The following is a 19,338-nucleotide window of genomic DNA, read 5'->3' on the forward strand; positions in this document are numbered from 1 at the left end:
TCCATCTGTTATCGTCTTGGTAACATCAGTTCATTCAGCTCTGCGGGCTCCTTACTATATACATGTGGTTGTGCAGCTTCATAGAAAATGAGCTATTGCCACAATAAAAAGTAAGTGGGAAGGACTACAGAAGCAATTTGTCTTATTTTTACTTGGGGAATATTTACGCAACTCTGATATGTGAGTTTATTCTTCCTAGACTTTTACTCTTAGCTCTAAAGCAGGGATACCTAGGTCACTTTCTCAACCTGCCATTTTGAAATCTGAGTATTCTAAAAAGTACTACTGAGTCTTTGGAACTGACTGGCCGAGTCCTCATAACTTGGTTTTCATGTAGGTTCTCTTTCTCTTCTGCCTGGTGCCATTGCTGCTTATTTATTCAGCACCTCCGTGATGCTGTTTGTCTGTTAGATGAATTGGGGAGGCAGTCTTAATAGTGTCTAGTTAGAATAAGGAACAGTACTTCTCATGCTGAGCTTCGACACTTAAGTGAGAAGAGCCTTTTGTCTTAGCAAAGGTTATATGCTTCTAGCATATATTTTTTTTAATATCTTTTAAATAAACACTTAGGCTTTTTTTTCTGTAGATGTTCATTCTGGACAAAGTCGAAGGTGATACCTGTTCCCTTAATGAGTTTACCATAACCGGATCAACATACGCACCTATTGGAGAAGTGTGAGTAAACCTTTCTTGTCTTTTAAAGGCTCCACTTTGGTAGTTTGGTGCCTGTATAGACTTGCAGTGTCTCTAAAATGTTTGGACAGTTTTCCTGATGTAGCTCATGTTGGTTATCAAAATGGCTTACTTTTAAAAAAATAAAATTGGTAATACATACCTGAAAATTAATATACAGTTGAAATCGATTGTTTAAGCCAGTGGACCTTTTTCATCTTTTGAAGCCTAAATTTTCAAGTGGGGTTTCTGTTTAGGTGGAGTTTTGGGGGTGGTTTTTTATTTTTGTTTGTTTGCCATGCCACGCAGTTTGCGGTATCTTAGTTGCCCAACCAAGAATCAGACCCGGGGCCCGGCAGTGAGAATACCAAGTCCTAAGCACCGGACCACCAGGGAATTCCTGTTTTTTCTTTACGGATACCAGTGGTGGAGGAATTTCAGTAACTTAAGAATTTCTGGTCTTTACTGATTGACGGTAACACATTCTGTTACCATCTCTATCATCGGATTTCTAGGAGCTGTCACTTGAATTCTTTTGAATGCTTGCCAATCTGTTGTACACAAAATTCTATTTATTAGTAATAAAATAAAAATGACCACAGTTGACCACAATGTACTTTAAGAGTTATTTTTTTTTCTTCTGACAGACATAAAGATGATAAACCAGTGAAATGTCATCAGTATGATGGTCTTGTGGAACTGGCGACAATTTGTGCTCTTTGTAACGACTCTGCTTTGGATTACAATGAGGTGAGCCTTCTCATAAATGAGAAACTAGACCTGGCTGTTTCTAGTTCAAGGGTGCGGTGGGCAGGATGAAAATCTAGCCTTCCTTCCTCCCTTTTTGAAAGTAAGAGTTCCTGATTTTATTTGCCCTTTCCATTAAGATTGAGCTTGTCTCTTATCAGAGCCAGCATGATCTACCCAAAGAAAACTGGGAGCCTTTCATAATATTCTCTGTGGCTGAGCATTGCAGTTACTCAGCTAGGATCTGTAGCATACATGATGTTCTCTTCTGTGTGTAGTTTAGTTACTGTAAATGAGTAAAACCCAGGATACTTTTTCCTGAAAGTATAGGGTATTGATCTTGGCTTTTTAAGATGGGTGTCATTGCATCCTTGAGGACAGGTTGAGGCTTAGAAGGTTGTTTTGATGATGTTATTATATAAAATTTAACCAACAGAAAACCTTCTTTCCTCCCTTTTTAAATTATAAACAGTGAGATACATTTTTTGGTTTCTAAAGGCAAGCCAGTCCCCAACAGAAACAGAATATAAATTCTGTAGAATGATAAATGATGACATGGAATTACAAATACTATTTGCAATCTCTCATGTTTCAATTAATACTGTGATTATTTGCTTATAGTTCAGGGGAATGAAAGACCTAATTATTAGAAAAAGATCAAATGTACACCTGTCCTTTGAGTTTACTTTTAATTATTTGGATCATATGCTCCAGGATAGGATAAAAATGACCCAGAGAACAATTATGTAATGGAGGATAGAGTGTCCGTCTCTGGAAAAAGCCTTTATTAAAGAAAATTTACTTGTTTTTACTACTTTTCCCTTTTTGTAATTTGTATGCTTTCAACTACTACAGGCAAAGGGTGTGTATGAAAAAGTTGGAGAAGCTACGGAGACTGCTCTCACTTGCCTGGTAGAGAAGATGAATGTATTTGATACCGAATTGAAGGGTCTTTCTAAAATAGAACGAGCAAATGCCTGCAACTCGGTCAGTATGTGAGCTTGGTGGTGTTCATGCTGCCCGTCGCTCCTACCATATATCCTCAGTCCACTCACTCACTCTCTCAGACAGCTTGCTCTATACTTAATTTCCTCAAGCCCTCTCTCAGTATCTCCTTCTCCATCTTCGCTATAAGATAGATTGATCTGGCCATTTGACCAAGAAAATAAAAGTTATCAATGGACAGTTTCCACATGCAGCCACTTGTGCTGTGACATGTACTCTTTCTGTTCCGAGTAAAACCCAACTGTTCCTTGTCCAATAAGCCCCAGCATCTCTTCCTGCATTATCAATCTCCTGTCTCTACTGGATCTTCACTAGAGAAATAATAGTTGTTTTTTATCTTAAAACTTTTTTACTTAAGTACCCTGCTTCTTTTCCTTCATGGTAAAACGTCTCAAAAGAACTGTTTTTATGTATTATTTCACTTTTCCCATTTTCTTGAGTCCACTCCAGTCAAGCTTTTGCCTCCTTCCAGTCTATCAAAACTTCTTATCATAGTTGCCCATGACCTTGTGTTAAATGGTCTAATTGTTTATGCAAGTGTACTACTAACACATTTTAAAGTTCACAGAGCAAAAGTTGACAGAAATAAAAGGTAAACTAGACAAATTTACATTGGAGATTTTAACACACCTATCTCAAAGATTGATAGAACAAGCAGATGAAAAAAAATCGGGATATGGAGCAACACTTGTAAATATACTTCACCCTCATTTCGGTTGTGCTGCTCCTAATATGCTTTTCAGATCCGTAAGGAATGGTTTACCAGAATACACCATATTTCTGGTCCATGAAGCAAGACTCTACAAAGGACTGTACAGACTGTTGCTGACCACGACAGAAGTAAACGAGAAATCAATTAAAAAGATGTATAAGTTTCCATCTGAAGAAAATGGAAAAACAAATACAAGTAGAAGGAAGTAGGAAATAATAAAGACAAGATCAAAAAACTGAAATTTTTTCTATCAATAACTTTGACAGCACAGAAGAAATCAACAAATCAACAAATCAGTAGCACCGCTTTCTAAGCTGACATTTTTCTAAGAAAAATGGAATAATCCTGTGCCTGTTAGATTAACAGGATCTATAATACAAAATCTACGCTTCCCCTCAAATGATTCAGGCCCAGTTGTGCCAACACTGAAGAAATACAAGTTTTCAGGAGTTCCCTGGCTGTCCAGTGGTTAGGACTTGACATTTTCCCTCAAGCTGCACAGTGTGGTGTGGCCACACCAAAAATGGCAAAAAACGAAACCCTTTATCACCAGTATAACCCTGATAGCAAAACCTGACATTGCTGTAACTTTCATAATACAGAAGTAGGGATTCTCAGCACGTTAGCACATTGAATCTAGTAGTAATTGAAACTTTGACATGCTGTATTTATTTGAGCAGAATTACTGCAACTATGGTGAGTGGAGTAGCAGTACTGGGGTGTGCAGTATATCTGTTAGGTGTGCGAACACTAGACAAATGTGTGGTCCCTCAGCTGTTCTCCCTTGCCAGAGTCAGGATTTTCTTAGGCAGAGCAAAGTGGCAGGCAGGGTGGACTGGCCTGTTGAGGAGACCCAGGTCCTGGAAGCCGACCAGATGGCCAGTGTCTGCCAGCAGCTGTTGCAGATGGTTTTACTCAGGTTTAGCTGCACCAAGTGTGTGAGGCCACAGAATCCAGTGATAGTTCATTGCAGGACAGGTTCAGCATGTGGCCCCAAAAAGGGCTGGCAGCTCCATGACATGGACCTTGTTCAGGTTGCTGAGGCTCAGGCCTAGTGTTTGCTGACCAACTTGTCGCTTATGGTGATGCCAGCTGAATGGACCCAAGCAATAATCTCTGTGGTTGCTTAGCTGAGAAGCAGAGTAAGCGACATGCGAATAAGATGTTACTATACACAAAGGTCAGAGTGACAGGCAGCGGCGGGCGGAATTAGAACAAGAGGAAGAAAAGAAGCCTAGACGCCCGGAAGCAACCAAAGGAAGCTCAGAAATGGAAGCTGCAGAAGCCAGAGAATACAGGTTGAAGGGACTTTGAGGACAAGCAGGAGCAGCAAAGACCTAGGGGGAAACAAGTCAGGCCCTGAAGTCTGCATCTGGTCCTGCCCTTGCAGACCTGGAAGCACCGAGCCCCTCTGCAACAGGGTGAACACTGTCTCCCTGCAGTGCATGCAGGGTGGTGTCAGCCGGTCTGCAGTGGGTCCTCCAGACCTCTTCCCAATACCCGCTGCCTCCCAGCCTTGGAGTTTAGGTTTCTTCAGAGATGGGCTCTGCTACACACAAGCTTTTAGTGTCAGACCTATACCTGTCATCTCCAAGGGGCAGCCAGTCAGTGCTTGAGGCTCCTTGTTGGAGCACTTCAGTGCTGCTGTTCCTTCAGTCAGGGTTTTCTGGTAGAAGAGAGAGAGACAGGAGGTTATAAATACAGCCTTCCTAGTTATACAAAAGCAAAGCTTATTTCAGCTATCACTATGGTGACTTTCTTTCATCCTTCCCTAGGTATCCAGGGCAGATGAGGCAGTGTTTTGGGGGAGTAGGGTGGCACCTCACGGCACAGGTAGCCTAAGGTGGGCAACAGTGCACCCGTTAAAGACATCCACTATTTAAGCATTTAGTCGCCATGCCAAATCTCAGGTTGTAAAAAGGACTTTAGGACCATCCAGTCCAGTCTCACACTTGCAGGTAGGGAAACTGAGGCCCTCGATGACTTGCATACCATGTCACAGTGTGAGGCAGAATGGAACGCTGCTCCAGCACTCTGTTTTCCTTACACCAGTTTGCCTCCTTTATACTCTCCAGGGAAATCAAAACTCGTGCCAGAATGGAGGATGCCTCAGCTGAAGTATAGAATCTTTCACAGTAACTCGATTCATGCTTCACAGCCAGCAGTCTCACAGCCACAGGGTCTTGGGCCTCTCCTGTGGCATCCTGCCCAGACTCATGGTTTCCATGAAACAAGTGCAGGTCCTTCGTTTCTGTTTTAGAGAATTCACCCACTTGTCAGTAAGCAAAGCCACTAATAGTCTGATAGCTCTATTATTAGTTGGTGTTTGACTAAAGCCTTCAGAGGCAACCTGAAGATTTCAACTCCACAGAGACTGAAGTTTAGAATTACTTGATTACCTATAACTACTCAATGAAGGGAAACAACTAACCGCAATAGAGCAGGACCAGCTGTTAAGGCCAAGTGGCCCCTTTGGATAGGACTGTTTGCATTTCACAGCCCTGGTCTGGAAGCAGTGACTGCTCTCTTCACCCAGGATATATCTACGTGGCACTAGTGGTAAAGAACACACCTACCAGTGCAGGAGACGTAAAAGATGCAAGTTCCATCCGAGGGTTGGGAAGACTCCCTGGAGGAGGGCATGGCAACCCACTCCAGTGTTCCTGCCTGGAGAATCCCATGGACAGACAGTACATAGGATCACAAAGAGTCAGACAGACTGAAGTGATTTAGCACGCAGGATGTATCTGGTGCCGAGGTCACACCTCATTCAGAGTCCCTGCACATTCTTGTAGTCTTCCCAGAGCCATTAGTACAAATAGTTCAGTTCAGTCGTGTCCGACTCTTTGCAGCCCCGTGAATCACAGCACGCCAGGCCTCCCTGTCCATCACCAACTCCCGGAGTACACTCAAACTCATGTCCATCGAGTCGGTGATGCCATCCAGCCATCTCATTCTCTGTCGTCCCTGTCTCCTCCCGCCCCCAATCCCTCCCAGCATCAGAGTCTTTTCCAGTGAGTCAACTCATTGCATGAGGTGGCCAAAGTATTGGATGCTTAATGGAAACTAAAATACATGGGAATTCCCTAGTGGTCCAGTGGTTAAGACTCTGTGCTACCTCTGCAGGGAGCACTGGTTTGATCCCTATAAGATGGCCGTGTGGTGTGTGTCACCAACCACCCCTTCCCCCCCACCCCCGAAAAAAAAAAAGTAATGTATCAGTCGGGCTTCCCTGGTGGCTCAGAGGTTAAAGCGTCTGCCTCCAATGCGGGAGACCCAGGTTCGATCCCTGGGTCGGGAAGATCCCCTGGAGAAGGAAATGGTAACCCACTCCAGTATTCTTGCCTGGAGAATCCCATGGACGGAACAGCCTGGTAGGCTACAGTCCACGGGGTCGCAAAGAGTCGGACACGACTGAGCGACGGAACAGAACAGAACAGAACAGAATGTATCAGTCAGATAATGTTGAATTTAGTGATTGTCCTTTTATTGCTCTGGCTGAGAGGATGGCTTCATTCCACTCATAATTGCCTCTATTGGATGCTAAAGTTCTTTGGGATTTTTACAGTTATTAAATGCTTGTCTGAATGTGGGGAAAATCCATGTAATTCACCACATAATTGAATAAAGGCAGAATATCATAAGATCATTTAAATCAGAAAAGGCATCTGATAAAATTTAAGTTTATTTAAGTTTATGAATTTTAAAAACTAAGCAAGCATCTTCTGGTTGATGGTGTAATTATACAAAGTTAACATTCCTAACGGGCAAGAGAATTTACTCTCAACATTTCTATTCAGTGTAGTACTGGCAGCCCTAGTTCATGTAATAAGGTAAGAAAAAGAAAGCCAAAAAAGAATTGGAAAGGATAAAGTATGTTGATTTTATGGTAATATGGCTGTATATATAGATAAGCCAATGGAATCTGAGTCTAAAGGTTAATTCTCAGTTTTTGTTTTACCTGAGCTGTCAGTTTATCCTCTCAGTCTCTCCCTCCCCAAGAGAGTCCTTTACTTGTTCTCCCCCCAACGCCATCTCCTTGGCTGTATCTTCCAAGAGGCTCCAGGGCCCAGGCCTCAGCTTTTCTGTCTGCAGTTACTCACTCTTTTGAACTCTTCTCTTCTCATGACTTTAAGTTCTGTCACTGTGCTGACATGTAATATAACCACTGGCTGTCCAGAGTGTTTAAACTATTGAAGTGGTGTGGTGTTCCCTGCCCTTCCTTCGGTTAATTCTTAACTGCCAGAGCTTGAACCTCTCCATCGTCCTCCTGTTTCAGTTGTTAAAAAAGCCAGATGCCTTACAGTGACTTTCAGGATGCTACAGCCTGCTTCTGCACCCCCTGCCATTAACCCCTAACGTTTTTTGCAAACTCGCTTCCAGCCGTGTTGCCCTGGAGGCTCCTTGAACTGCTCGGTCTCGTCAGTCTGCATAATGTTCTCTCTGCTCACACTCATACATCTTTCATATTTTTACTCAGATGCTGCCTTCTCAGTACTGTATGTAAAATTGTAACCTAGACATACATAATTTTCTCTTCCTTGCTTATTTTTTAATTTTTTCTCCATGGCACTTATAATCTACTTTCACATTCTAGTATGTCTTTCCCAGACTAGAGGGTAAGTTTTATGAGGGTGGGAACTTGTCTGTTTATTGTCTATTGCTAAATCTCCAGTGTCTGTCACATAATAGGAATTTAGTGAATGTTCAACTGTTCAAAGTCAAAAGTTTATAGAAATTGCTATCCAATAAAATTCCATATATGTGCTTTCTATAGGTCATTAAACAATTGATGAAAAAGGAATTTACTCTAGAGTTTTCACGCGATAGAAAATCAATGTCAGTTTATTGTACACCAAACAAACCAAGTCGGACATCAATGAGCAAAATGTTTGTGAAGGCAAGTACAGCAGATTGCAATTAAATGTTCTTACCAGGATTAGAATCCCGAGTGAGCCAATAAATAAAATTGTTGTTCTAAATCTAACATTTCCAGGGTGCTCCTGAAGGTGTCATTGACAGGTGTACCCACATTCGAGTCGGAAGTACTAAAGTGCCCATGACTCCTGGAGTCAAACAGAAGATCATGTCTGTCATTCGGGAATGGGGCAGTGGCAGTGACACACTGAGATGCCTGGCTTTGGCCACTCATGACAACCCACTGAGGAGAGAAGAAATGAACCTTGAGGACTCTGCCAACTTTATTAAATATGAGGTTAGCTAATGAAAAGCTTCACCCACACCCTGCACATTCATTGCATTTTAGGTAGCACTCCTTCAGTAAAAGGTCTGATGAGTCTTGCTTTTGCTGAGAAAGGGGTGTGGTTATTTGTTTTCTTGCAGGCCAGATGTATCATCTTTATAATTTAAGTTGCTGCGTCAAACGTACACAGTTAATAGTTTAATACAGGCCTATTACTTTCAAAGTACAATCAAGGCTAAAAACCTATTTTGCTGCTCTCATGTAAATTAAGATAATTTTAAAATTGGGGACATTTTCAAAATATTCATTAATTACTGACTCAAATTGTTCAAGTGGCAAGATTCTGTCTACTTCTGCTCTTGAAATTCTTTCCTATTTCAAGAAATAGGTATGTGGCTTCCTGGAGTCTTGAACAAGGAAGTTTCAAGTTCAAATTTGATTACTATGGGTCACTGATTGGCTGCTGTCAATATGTTCCTGTTGCTCAGTATATTTTTAAGAATATTATTAATGAAAGCTCAAGAATTATTTGGTAACAAGAATGTAGTGATATTTTTGCTTCTGATTTGTTAGAGTTAATACTATTCTTCATTGGATTTATATTAACATCAGTGGTGTGAATTTTGCCATAAGAAAATGCAGAAACCTTTGCTCTCCACGCTAGGGGGGAAAAAAACAGAATTTACTGTTTTGACATAAGGTGATTCTTTCACCATAGACCAATCTGACTTTCGTTGGCTGTGTGGGCATGCTGGACCCTCCGAGAATTGAAGTGGCCTCCTCTGTGAAGCTGTGCCGGCAAGCAGGCATCCGAGTCATCATGATCACAGGCGACAACAAGGGCACTGCTGTGGCCATCTGCCGCCGCATTGGCATCTTCGGGCAGGACGAGGACGTGACAGCAAAGGCCTTCACAGGTCGCGAGTTTGATGAGCTCAATCCTTCAGCCCAGAGAGAAGCCTGCTTGAATGCTCGCTGTTTTGCTCGAGTTGAACCTTCCCATAAGTCTAAAATTGTAGAATTTCTTCAGTCATTTGATGAGATTACAGCTATGGTGAGTGTCTGTAGACATATACATGTAACAAACTGCACAAATACAGCAGATCCTAATTCTGATCATTAAATTTTTAGTAATGGCTCCCATATTTGGAAATTCTTTTTTTGTCATGATCTGGGCTGTTTCTCAAGGATTCTGTTGGCATGCAAGATTCTGGGGAAGTTTAAGAGCTAGAAGCCTGAATCAGTCACAGGGGAAGTATTTGTCATGGTTAAAATGTATGTGTTTTTATCTCACATTTCTAAAAGCTGATTTCAGTTCAGTTCAGTTCAGTCACTCAGTCATGTCTGAGTCTTTGCGACCCCATGAATCACAGCACGCCTGGCCTCCCTTCCATCACCAAATCCCGGAGTTCACTCAAACTCATGTCCATCAAGTCGGTGATGCCACATAACTACTCTGTACTGTATCACACATTTGGAAAACCCCACCTGAAATGAGATGGTACTGGTGATGGGTTCTCTGAGAACAACCTGTTGATGAAGCATTTCCCGTAGTCCTCCTTGCATCTGATTTTTCTCCAAGATGTTAATATTGTGTAATGGTTGCTTTTGCTTTTTGTCTATGAAACATTTCAGTTTTTAAAACAATTTTGTTGCTAAAACCCAGCTGTTGTAGTTGTCTTCCTCTTTCCTCCCTTTCCCTTCTTTCTCCAAGGAAAGCACCATTCTGAATTCAGTACTGAGTGTTTAGTAAAAGTATAGAAAACATACACGGGAATGATAGCTTTGTATCTGTAGAAAATATTTCAGTATTTTTGCCCTTTTTTGGCCAAAAATGGCATATTTTTGCCATGTAAATGGCATATTATAGTTTATGTGTTTTTGAAGTCTGCATTTGCTCTATTTGAGATTTATCCATATGGATACAAGTATTTTGTCTTGACTGCCATGTAGGTTGTGTTGTGTTTTGTTCGGTAAAATAAGTAATACAGATTGTTTGAAGTCCCCTTTGTTCTACTTCTTCTGAAGTGTCACCTGTAAGTTCGTTTGGCAGTTTCACATTTACCAGCTTAAAATGTGTTTTGTGATACCAGCTTACAAAAACAAAAACTCTCCCAGAAAACTTAGCTGCCCAGAGGCCCAACAGCTCCATTCATTCCCTGGCTTCAGAAGAGGTGTGCAAATCAGTGGTGGGTTTCTTGGCCTTTCAGACTGGAGATGGTGTAAATGATGCTCCTGCTCTGAAGAAATCTGAGATCGGCATCGCTATGGGCTCTGGCACCGCGGTAGCTAAAACAGCCTCTGAGATGGTTCTGGCTGATGACAACTTCTCCACCATTGTGGCTGCCGTGGAGGAAGGACGGGCCATATACAACAACATGAAGCAGTTCATCCGCTACCTCATCTCATCCAATGTCGGGGAGGTTGTCTGGTGAGTCCCTGTGACAGACTGTGCATTTCCCTCGGCTGGTGGTTCACGTGGCAGCAGCTTTGCTCTTGGTGCAGTGGGAGGGGTGGGTGGAAGGCGGAGGAGGAGGCCCTTGTGGAGGTAAAGGTGCTTCTTCTGGCCCCCAGTCCCAGTGTGCAGAGGACACACTTTCATAGAAAGGGGTTTAAAGTAACTGTATAATACAACGTAAAATTCTTGGCCTTCTAAAAGTTAATTTGGAATTTGGGTATAATAAACGTGTTATGATTACTCAGGGGGAAAGTTATTTCAAGTAATCATTGCTGTCCACCAATTTTTATGGAAGAGGAGGGGATGTCGATGTTAAATAGTGGCCAAAAATAATTTGGAGTCTTTCTCTTCTTTCCTTGGGTGGACACAGTATTTTCCTAACAGCAGCCCTTGGATTTCCTGAGGCTTTAATTCCTGTCCAGCTGCTCTGGGTCAATCTGGTGACAGATGGCCTGCCTGCCACTGCACTGGGGTTCAACCCTCCTGATCTGGACATTATGAACAAACCACCCCGGAACCCAAAGGAACCACTGATCAGTGGGTGGCTCTTTTTCCGTTACCTGGCTATTGGCTGTGAGTATGATTTTTTTATATTATTTATTTTTTAAAAAATACTATTTGGCTGCACTGGGTCTTAGTTGCGGCATACAGGATCTTTAGTTGCGTCATACAAACTCTTGCAGCATGTGGGATCTAGTTCCTGACGAGGGATCGAATTCCGGCCCCTGCCTTGGGAGCACAGAGCCTTTGCCACTGTATTTCTGATTTTTAAACAAAATGTTTATGAGTCCAAACATTTCATAAGTTCATCCCTTAAAAGCACCTTTTTTTTCTATCCCCATATTAGGGTAGCAAAATATGGCAGCTGTCCTCTTTCAGGTTAATGAGCTGTGTATCCAGTTTACAGTAAGGTTAGTCCCTCATTTTAGCGCTTTTGTTCTTCCTTTGGCCTTTGTGAATTAGGTTCTCAGATTTAACCCCTGGGCAAAGGAAATACAGGGACAACTCAGCCCTCACATCACCAAGATTCCCTTTCCCTAAGTGAGAGAAGGGTTCTGAGCATTTATCAGCAGTGTGGGCTCTTCTGCATGTGTTGCCATTGTCCACCTCATCCTGACCCAGGCTGCTGCTGCTCTCTCTTATTTCCTAGGTTAGGAAAGTGAGGTCCAAAGAGGCCAAACGACCTCCCTAGGGTCCCTAGGGCTTCCCTGATGGCTCAGTGGGTAATCCGCCTGCAATGCAGGAGACACAAGTTTGATTGCCGGGTTGGGAAGATCCCCTGGAGAAGGGCATGGCAACCCAATCCAGTATTCTTGTCTGGAGAATCCCATGGGCAAAGGAGCCTGGCAAGCTAGAGTCCAAAGGGTCACAAAGAGTCAGACACAACTGAGTGACTACACACCCACAGGGTCACATAGGAGACTCTTTCAGTAAATTGACGTGACTTAACACTCTAAGCATAAAACAGGAGGACTCTCAGGCCAGCCAGTACCCCTGCAGCATAGTTTCCCATGTCTTCCCAGCAAACAGATCTGTCTTGCATATTTATTTTCACAAGTGATGGTGTGCTGTAAGCACCTGTGTGCTGAGCCTTGTCTTTGCATTTTTCTCCCTTTGTTGGGTAGTTTTATGTCCGTGCACCACCTGCCCACTGTTTTGTTGCGATTGCTGGGCTAGAGGGTGTGCACACTTGGACCTTGAGTGGCTACTACTGCACTGGGACAGTCTCTCATTCTCAAGTCCCCGTGTTCTCTACTACCTTTGTTGCTTCTTTGTAATTTGAATTCAAAAAGTCATTGGTGGGGGGATAGTCCCAGAACTGGCTTTGAGCACTGTTGTGTGCTGTGTTCTGCACTAACTGCTCTAATGACCTTCCCATATGAAGGTTCTGCCAGGCCTTTGATGGAGCAAAGACACTAGAACCTAAGTTCTAGTGTCTGGAAACCTAAGTTTGCCAAGCAGTCATGGATGGGTGATCTGGTGCTAGATCTAGCACAGCGTGGCATCACATGGAGGATAGGTACCTGCAGCCTTAACATATTGGCTGCTGGTTAGAGAGGGCATGACTGGTGTAAAGGTCCTCCCAATTCTAGTAGTTCTAGTAGGTTCTTTCCCTCACAGATTCTCAGAGGAGAAGCTGCCTGGTTCTTCTGTACCACAGACATGCCCTCATTGTGGAGATCCTCTAACTGCTTTAGCTGATGCAAGTTAGCAGGTGCTGGTGGCTGCACAGGCTCAGTGACACCACGTCTCTGATCTCTGTCCCAGGGGTTGGCCCATGAAGCAGTACCTGCAGAGATGCTCCAAGCTGTAAAACCCTATGTGTATTGGTGTCATATTTGTTCCCAGGTTACGTTGGCGCTGCTACGGTGGGTGCTGCCGCATGGTGGTTCATTGCTGCTGAGGGTGGTCCAAGAGTGTCCTTCTACCAGCTGGTACGTAGCCACCTTTCTTTCTGCACCTTAAATGCAGATGCATTATAAGCCTTCACGTACAAGGGTGTCCTTGAGCTTCCTGTGTTTTGGATGTCTATCAAGTACTCTTAGGAACTGAACAATAAGCAGTTGCATCTAAGATTGTTCTGAAAGACCAGGGCTTCTCTGGGAAATGGGGTGAGATCCTGTGTGGGGCTGTGTTCTGGGCTTAGTGTGGAATTTGTGTGTGGACCTTGGAAATGTCTGTGGCTGATTGGGAACTTGGTGTTGGGCTTTTGTTGCAGAGTCATTTCCTACAGTGTAAAGAGGACAACCCGGACTTTGAAGGCGTGGATTGTGCGGTCTTTGAATCCCCGTATCCAATGACAATGGCGCTCTCTGTTCTAGTGACTATAGAGATGTGCAACGCCCTCAACAGGTCCGTGAGTCTTCTTAACGTGCTGGGGGATTGTGTGTGTGTCATGGTTGATTGAGGGTCACAGGAAAGCTCTGCCCTCCCCAAAAGGAAGAACAAGCAGCACCGGTTTTAAGAGCTTAAGTCATCATCGCCTCCAGGAAGCAGTGGGAGTGCTTAGCCACATGTTCCTTAAGAGATGGCAGAGGCCAAAAATAGGGACTTCAGTGCCCACAGGGAAGGAGCTGTTGCCCTTTAGCATCAAGACAAAAGGTATCATCTAATTATGCCAGTGACAAAAATGGAAATTTCAAAATAGCCTAAGTGTCAAGGGCAATTGAGAGCAGCTTTGAACCCACTGAAATAAGATCACTCTGCCAAAGCCTAGATTTAAATTGAAGTCTGTCCTACATCTGAATGTTATTCCTTAACTTTGCCACCGTAGAAACATAATACAATTAGGTCAGTGGGCAATGCCAAGGCAGCTGTCACCTTATTGAAGTGTGGTTCCAAACAGACTCTGTCAGTGAGGGCACATGCCTTTGCCCTTGGGCACGTTTCATCTGCCTCTTCTTGTTCCACAGCTTGTCTGAAAACCAGTCCTTACTGAGGATGCCCCCTTGGGAGAACATTTGGCTCGTGGGCTCCATCTGCCTGTCGATGTCGCTCCACTTCCTAATCCTCTATGTGGAACCCTTGCCAGTAAGCAGTGTGGGAGCCCAGGCTGGGACCTGTCTGCCTGTTCAGCAAGTTGGGGAGCTTGATGAGCTTTCTTTGTGTTTCAGCTTATTTTCCAGATCACACCGCTGAATTTGACCCAGTGGCTGATGGTGCTGAAAATCTCCTTGCCTGTGATTCTAATGGACGAGACCCTCAAGTTTGTGGCCCGCAACTACCTAGAACCTGGTAAAGAGTGTGTGCAGCCTGCCACCAAACCCTGCTCGTTTTCGGCATGCACCGATGGGATCTCCTGGCCCTTTGTGCTGCTCATAATGCCCCTGGTGATCTGGGTCTATAGCACAGACACTAACTTTAGTGATATGTTCTGGTCTTGACTGACAGTTTTGCATAGAGAAGATGTTTAATTTAATCAATTAATTTTTTTTATTGTTTAAAGCAACTGTCTATTTCTGCTGAATTTTCACATGAACATATTGGCTGGTGAAGGAAGTTTCATATTCTAGATTTTGTTTTGCTTTTTCTGACTCCAGTGGGGCAAGATTTTCCTTTTTTATACACATAATTAAAGTGTCCATTGACATGTACAGAGAACTAACACTATTTTATGCAAATATTTTTTTGTAGATGAAAAAAAGCATGTACAGTGTTCTGTTTAATACTCATCCTTGTAAAAAATAGTTGAGCCAGCAGACATTGTCAGCAAATTAATTGGCAGCAGATTTTAGGAAATGAATGTGTGTGTTTTTTTTCTAAAACTAAATAGCATGTATTGTCTTCTGCATGATCATCTGGATATAACCTGAGATCACAGTCTGATTTTTATTCATAAGCCAATTTTTCTGCACTGAGCAGAGTACTGCTACCTCAGTCAGTATTTTTTGGTTTGCCGCCCCCTCCACCCTCAGCCCTGTGTTCACCTCCACCCCCACCCCGCTCGGCTGCTTCTCCTGTAGGGTTTTGATGGTTCTGTTTACATCAGTCTTAACAAGAGGTATGCTTGTTCTCGCTTGTGCAGAAAACATTGTTCCAGATTCAATCGACTGGGTTCATGTCCCCTCACATAGTTTTTAAGGTTATTTATTTAAATGTCTAATGTATTTTATTGTAACAGACATCGTTTTGCCAACATTGCCTATTTCAGTGGCACTTCACAATCTAGTTTAAAAAGAAAAATAAAACATTTTAAATGGACAGAGAAAAATAACCGTCTTGTTTTTAAACTATTAAGTGGCTTACTTAGTTCTCTTAGGTTCTTAGCTCAGAATTATTTACTGTGCTCCAGGGGAAGAAGGATCCTGTTCTGCTGCATAGGTCGTTGTAGGAATTTTATTTTTGGTGTATAGGCACTAATTGTCATCTGTGATACATTTTTATGCAAGTTTCTGCTGGCCTATTTTAGCCTGGTGTAGAGGACATAAGGGCGTGTGTGTGTGTGTGTGTTTTGTAAAATCTGTAAATAGCACATGACCAAATGAACATATTGTATAGAACTATTTTTATTTGAATGTGGCACTAACCACCACCATTGTTACTATGATAAATGTTTGTGCATGTTCGAGATCAGTCTTACCAACAGTGTATAAGTCATTAACAGTCCTAACTGTGGTGTTTTCCTCCAATGCCTTCCAACATCCATCAACTAACGTGAGTATTCCCTGGAATTTGGATGCTTTAGCCTAAAGGTGACTGCCACTAAGTGAGCTGGCTGTATAAGACACTGATGAGTCAGGCACCCTGAGAGGAGCAGTACACGGTACATGGCGCCTGCGGGCTGGAGTAGCTGCTCTGGACCCCACCCACTGCCTTGGACAGCCAGGTGTCAGGACCTGGGGGAAGACAGAGTAGTTCTGCTTTGGTCAGACTGACAGGTACCTTCGCAAATGCCAAGATGCGGATTCACAGAAAATTTTGTTTCTTTGATCTTTATTGTTAGCAGCAAGGACTGGTCCCAGAATCTTGCTACCTGGATCATTAAAAAGCAAAAAGCAAGTGAAAGCAAGTAACTGAACCAGTAAACTTATGCATCATTTTGTTCTCCCGACCCGGTCACACCACACATCTTGCAGGATCTTAGTTCCTGAAATTGAAGTAGGGCTCCAGCAGTGAGAGCAGAGTCCTAACCACTGGGTCACTGGGGAATTCCCTGGTTCATTTTTAAGTAGGCCATCTTTTTCCACCTTCTAGGTCATATCCTTTGTAGCTAAGACTTATCTTTTCTCTCCAGGGTACATTAAAGCAGTTACTGGACCATAGCTGAGCATTAGCCAAAGTGAAGGGTCTAGGCAGTACATACTCATGCTGGTAGCTCCCTCCGCGTGAAGCCCCAGATACAGGGCCAGCTGAATAACATGTAAATGCTGAGAGTATGAGGAAAGTTAACAGATATCAAGCAGAAAACAGGGTGCTGCCAAGTTTAAGAGGTTTCCGTGTACGGGGGTAGAAAGGGCACATGGAAACAGATTCTTAATGCAAGAGTCCTGGTCTGGCTCCCTGAGGCCTCAAGAGGAAAGGGAAGCTGGTTTGCTTGGCAGAGAATCTAGGAGGTACGTTTTGCCAACTTTAGCATTATGAATTGCAGAAAGAAACGAGCAGATCAAATGCAAGGAGTATGTCTTGGCTGCAAACCAAAACAGGATGTCTGAGCTTGTTGGGTGGGGTGCTATTCATTGGTCAACTTTTCCTGACTCAGTTCCTTGATTTATTGGCCTTTACAAAAGAAATTGAATGGTATGGGTGGCTGTTGCCCTGTGCTTTCTCAGATTCAGGCCTGTCCAGCCCACAGGTGGTTTGGGCACCCACTTCTCTCAACCCAGACAGCTGGGAGTAGGGGAGAGCCAATGCTACAGAGCCCCTTAGCTGCTCTGCTTCAGGCTTTGCCGCAAAAAACCATGTCTGCACTGGTACTTCCTCGGTAGTTGGTGCTGCTATGGGCACATCCCTGGCCCCTGACTTGCAGGGAGCAGAAGGAGTCCAGCCATCCTCACCAGGTACCTGCAGGGAAGGCAGTGTCAGCCTCATTCTCACTGCATATGGGCTCACAGGCAGCTCTTGCCTGAAACTTGCTCCAGGTTCTTTCCTGTCAGCAAGTGGGCTGAAGGCCCATCCCCTTAGTGTTCTGTTTTTTGCCACCCCATACCCAGACTGACCTCTTTCCTTTGCCTAGGAGATGGCACTCTCACATGTTCCCTAAATGGGGTGCCATGCCAGCAACTCATTCTGAATCTACATAGAACAGATGGCACACCGGGAAGGAAGAGCTGCATGAGCTCAGACACAAGCAGGGCAACTGCCACCTTACCTCACACTGGGGCTCAGACCCCTGAATGTCCATGTGGTGGGCAGACCTCAGGAATATCTGAGACCACAAGCCTTAGCTCAGTGTCTACCAGGCCTGCTGTGTTTGCAGTATGCATATAGCACACTGACAAACCACCACCCGGCAGTTAACAATTGAGAGTAATCTGCAGCCTTTCTTCTTGAAAGGGAACAGTGATAAGCAATTCCCCTTCTAGGACTGGGCCTGGCTGGGCCTATAGCCCAGAGGCTGGTCCCGAGGGAAGGAAGGGATGGGAGCTAGAGGCTTGGCGCTGATTACCATACTGCTCACTCTGCTTGGCCTTCCTCACCCCCTGCACTGCTAACCAAGGACTTTCTCAACTTCTGTTAAACCTGAAGCGATTAAGTGTCTGCCTGGTGGGATACTCTGTAGCCAAACGACAGGAGGGGCCTATGAGTTAATCAGAAATGCTGGTCAGAAATCTTAAAAGATCAAACTGAACATTCCTTTTCATGTGTCACTATTAATCCCAGCTTTAGTTATTCTAACATTTCCTCCCCATATTTCATAAAGCTGATTTCCTCTCTCTTTCCTTTTCAGCAATACTGGAGTAACCGCTTCCTAAACCATTTTGCAGAAATTTAAGGGTGTTCGGTTGCGTGCATGTGCGTTTTTTAGCAACACATCTACCAGCCCTCTGCATGATTGATGTTGGGGGAAAAAGAAAATTAGAAAAAAGTCCCCAACTTGTTGTGTGTTATGTGGAGGAAACGTGTATTACCAGTGGGGTTTTAGCTTTTGAATCAAAATAATGTACAATTTAACTTACGAATCAGAAAGCCTCTCCAGAGAAGTCTGGTTTCTTTGCTGCAAGAAGAATGAGGTTCTGAAACCTTATCCAAGAACTTAGAAGCCATCAGCCAAGTCTCCGTATTTCTCTGTGCAAAATATCATAGCTTAAATAAATGTACAATATTCAATTGTAATGCATGCCTTCAGTTGTAAGTAGCCAGATTTCTCTATGGTGTCATTGAAACATGCTACTTTTTAATTGGCCCTGTACAGTTTGCTTATTTATAAATTTATTGAAAACACTACAGGTGTTGAATGGTTAAAAATGTAGGCTTCCAGTTCATAACCAGTTATTTTCCTGAGTGTGCAAACAGCTATTTTGCACTGTATTAAATGTAACTTATTTAATGAAATCAGAAGCAGTAGACAGATGTTGGTGCAATACGAATATTGTGATGCATTTATATCAATAAAATGCTAAACGTCAGTTTATCACAACGCATGTTTGACTTTAGACTGTAAATAGAGATCAGTTTATTTCTGTGCTGGTAACAAGCATTGCACAGACATGGTTTCAGGTAAATAAATCTATTCTACGATAAGTTTACAGTGTGCTGTTGACTGTTCTCCTGTGGGAGGCGAGAGTGGGTGATGTGCACGGACCGCCTCCAGCCCTGGCACCCTGAGCAGTTGTGCCCTTGGGCAGATAAAAGGGACAGGAAGTTCCTGTTGACTCTCTGCCAGGGGAGCAGAGTGGTAGAAGGTCTGCTTGTGTGACACGAGAGCTATAAAATACTCCTGACCTGGTTCCACTGTCTCAAGTATGAGGAAAAAGTATGTGTGTCATCAGTTGGGTTTTCAGAGATAACGTGATTTAAAAGCTGTCAGCAGCTTGGGAACTATAGTGATGGAGAGACGCTTGTAATACTACTCATATCAAAATTAAAATTCTGTACATTCCC

General features: G+C 43.4%; 1 protein-coding gene across 2 annotated transcripts in view; it reads left to right on the top strand.

The window, feature by feature from the left end:
- Window positions 1–18,978, top strand: part of ATP2A2 (ATPase sarcoplasmic/endoplasmic reticulum Ca2+ transporting 2) — a 58,472-nt gene extending 39,494 nt beyond the window's left edge. Inside the window, exons 9-21 of one of the 2 annotated variants that reach the window (XM_055405234.2) lie at window positions 587–675; window positions 1,320–1,422; window positions 2,275–2,406; window positions 7,914–8,036; window positions 8,133–8,351; window positions 9,058–9,393; window positions 10,550–10,770; window positions 11,168–11,370; window positions 13,147–13,232; window positions 13,517–13,650; window positions 14,211–14,328; window positions 14,412–14,532; window positions 18,185–18,978. In XM_055405234.2, coding sequence (XP_055261209.1) covers window positions 587–675; window positions 1,320–1,422; window positions 2,275–2,406; window positions 7,914–8,036; window positions 8,133–8,351; window positions 9,058–9,393; window positions 10,550–10,770; window positions 11,168–11,370; window positions 13,147–13,232; window positions 13,517–13,650; window positions 14,211–14,328; window positions 14,412–14,532; window positions 18,185–18,198 — 1,899 coding nt within the window. In that variant the 3' untranslated portion in view covers window positions 18,199–18,978. Of the gene's footprint in view, window positions 1–586; window positions 676–1,319; window positions 1,423–2,274; window positions 2,407–7,913; window positions 8,037–8,132; window positions 8,352–9,057; window positions 9,394–10,549; window positions 10,771–11,167; window positions 11,371–13,146; window positions 13,233–13,516; window positions 13,651–14,210; window positions 14,329–14,411 lie in introns of both variants that reach the window. The other variant, XM_055405233.2, reaches the window with a different exon arrangement.
- Window positions 18,979–19,338: the final 360 nt, after the last annotated feature.

The sequence above is a fragment of the Moschus berezovskii genome, chromosome 19 (genome assembly GCF_049115385.1).
Source record: "Moschus berezovskii isolate FMDL1 chromosome 19, NW_MosBer_1.0, whole genome shotgun sequence".
Classification (NCBI taxonomy): Eukaryota; Metazoa; Chordata; class Mammalia; order Artiodactyla; family Moschidae; genus Moschus; species Moschus berezovskii.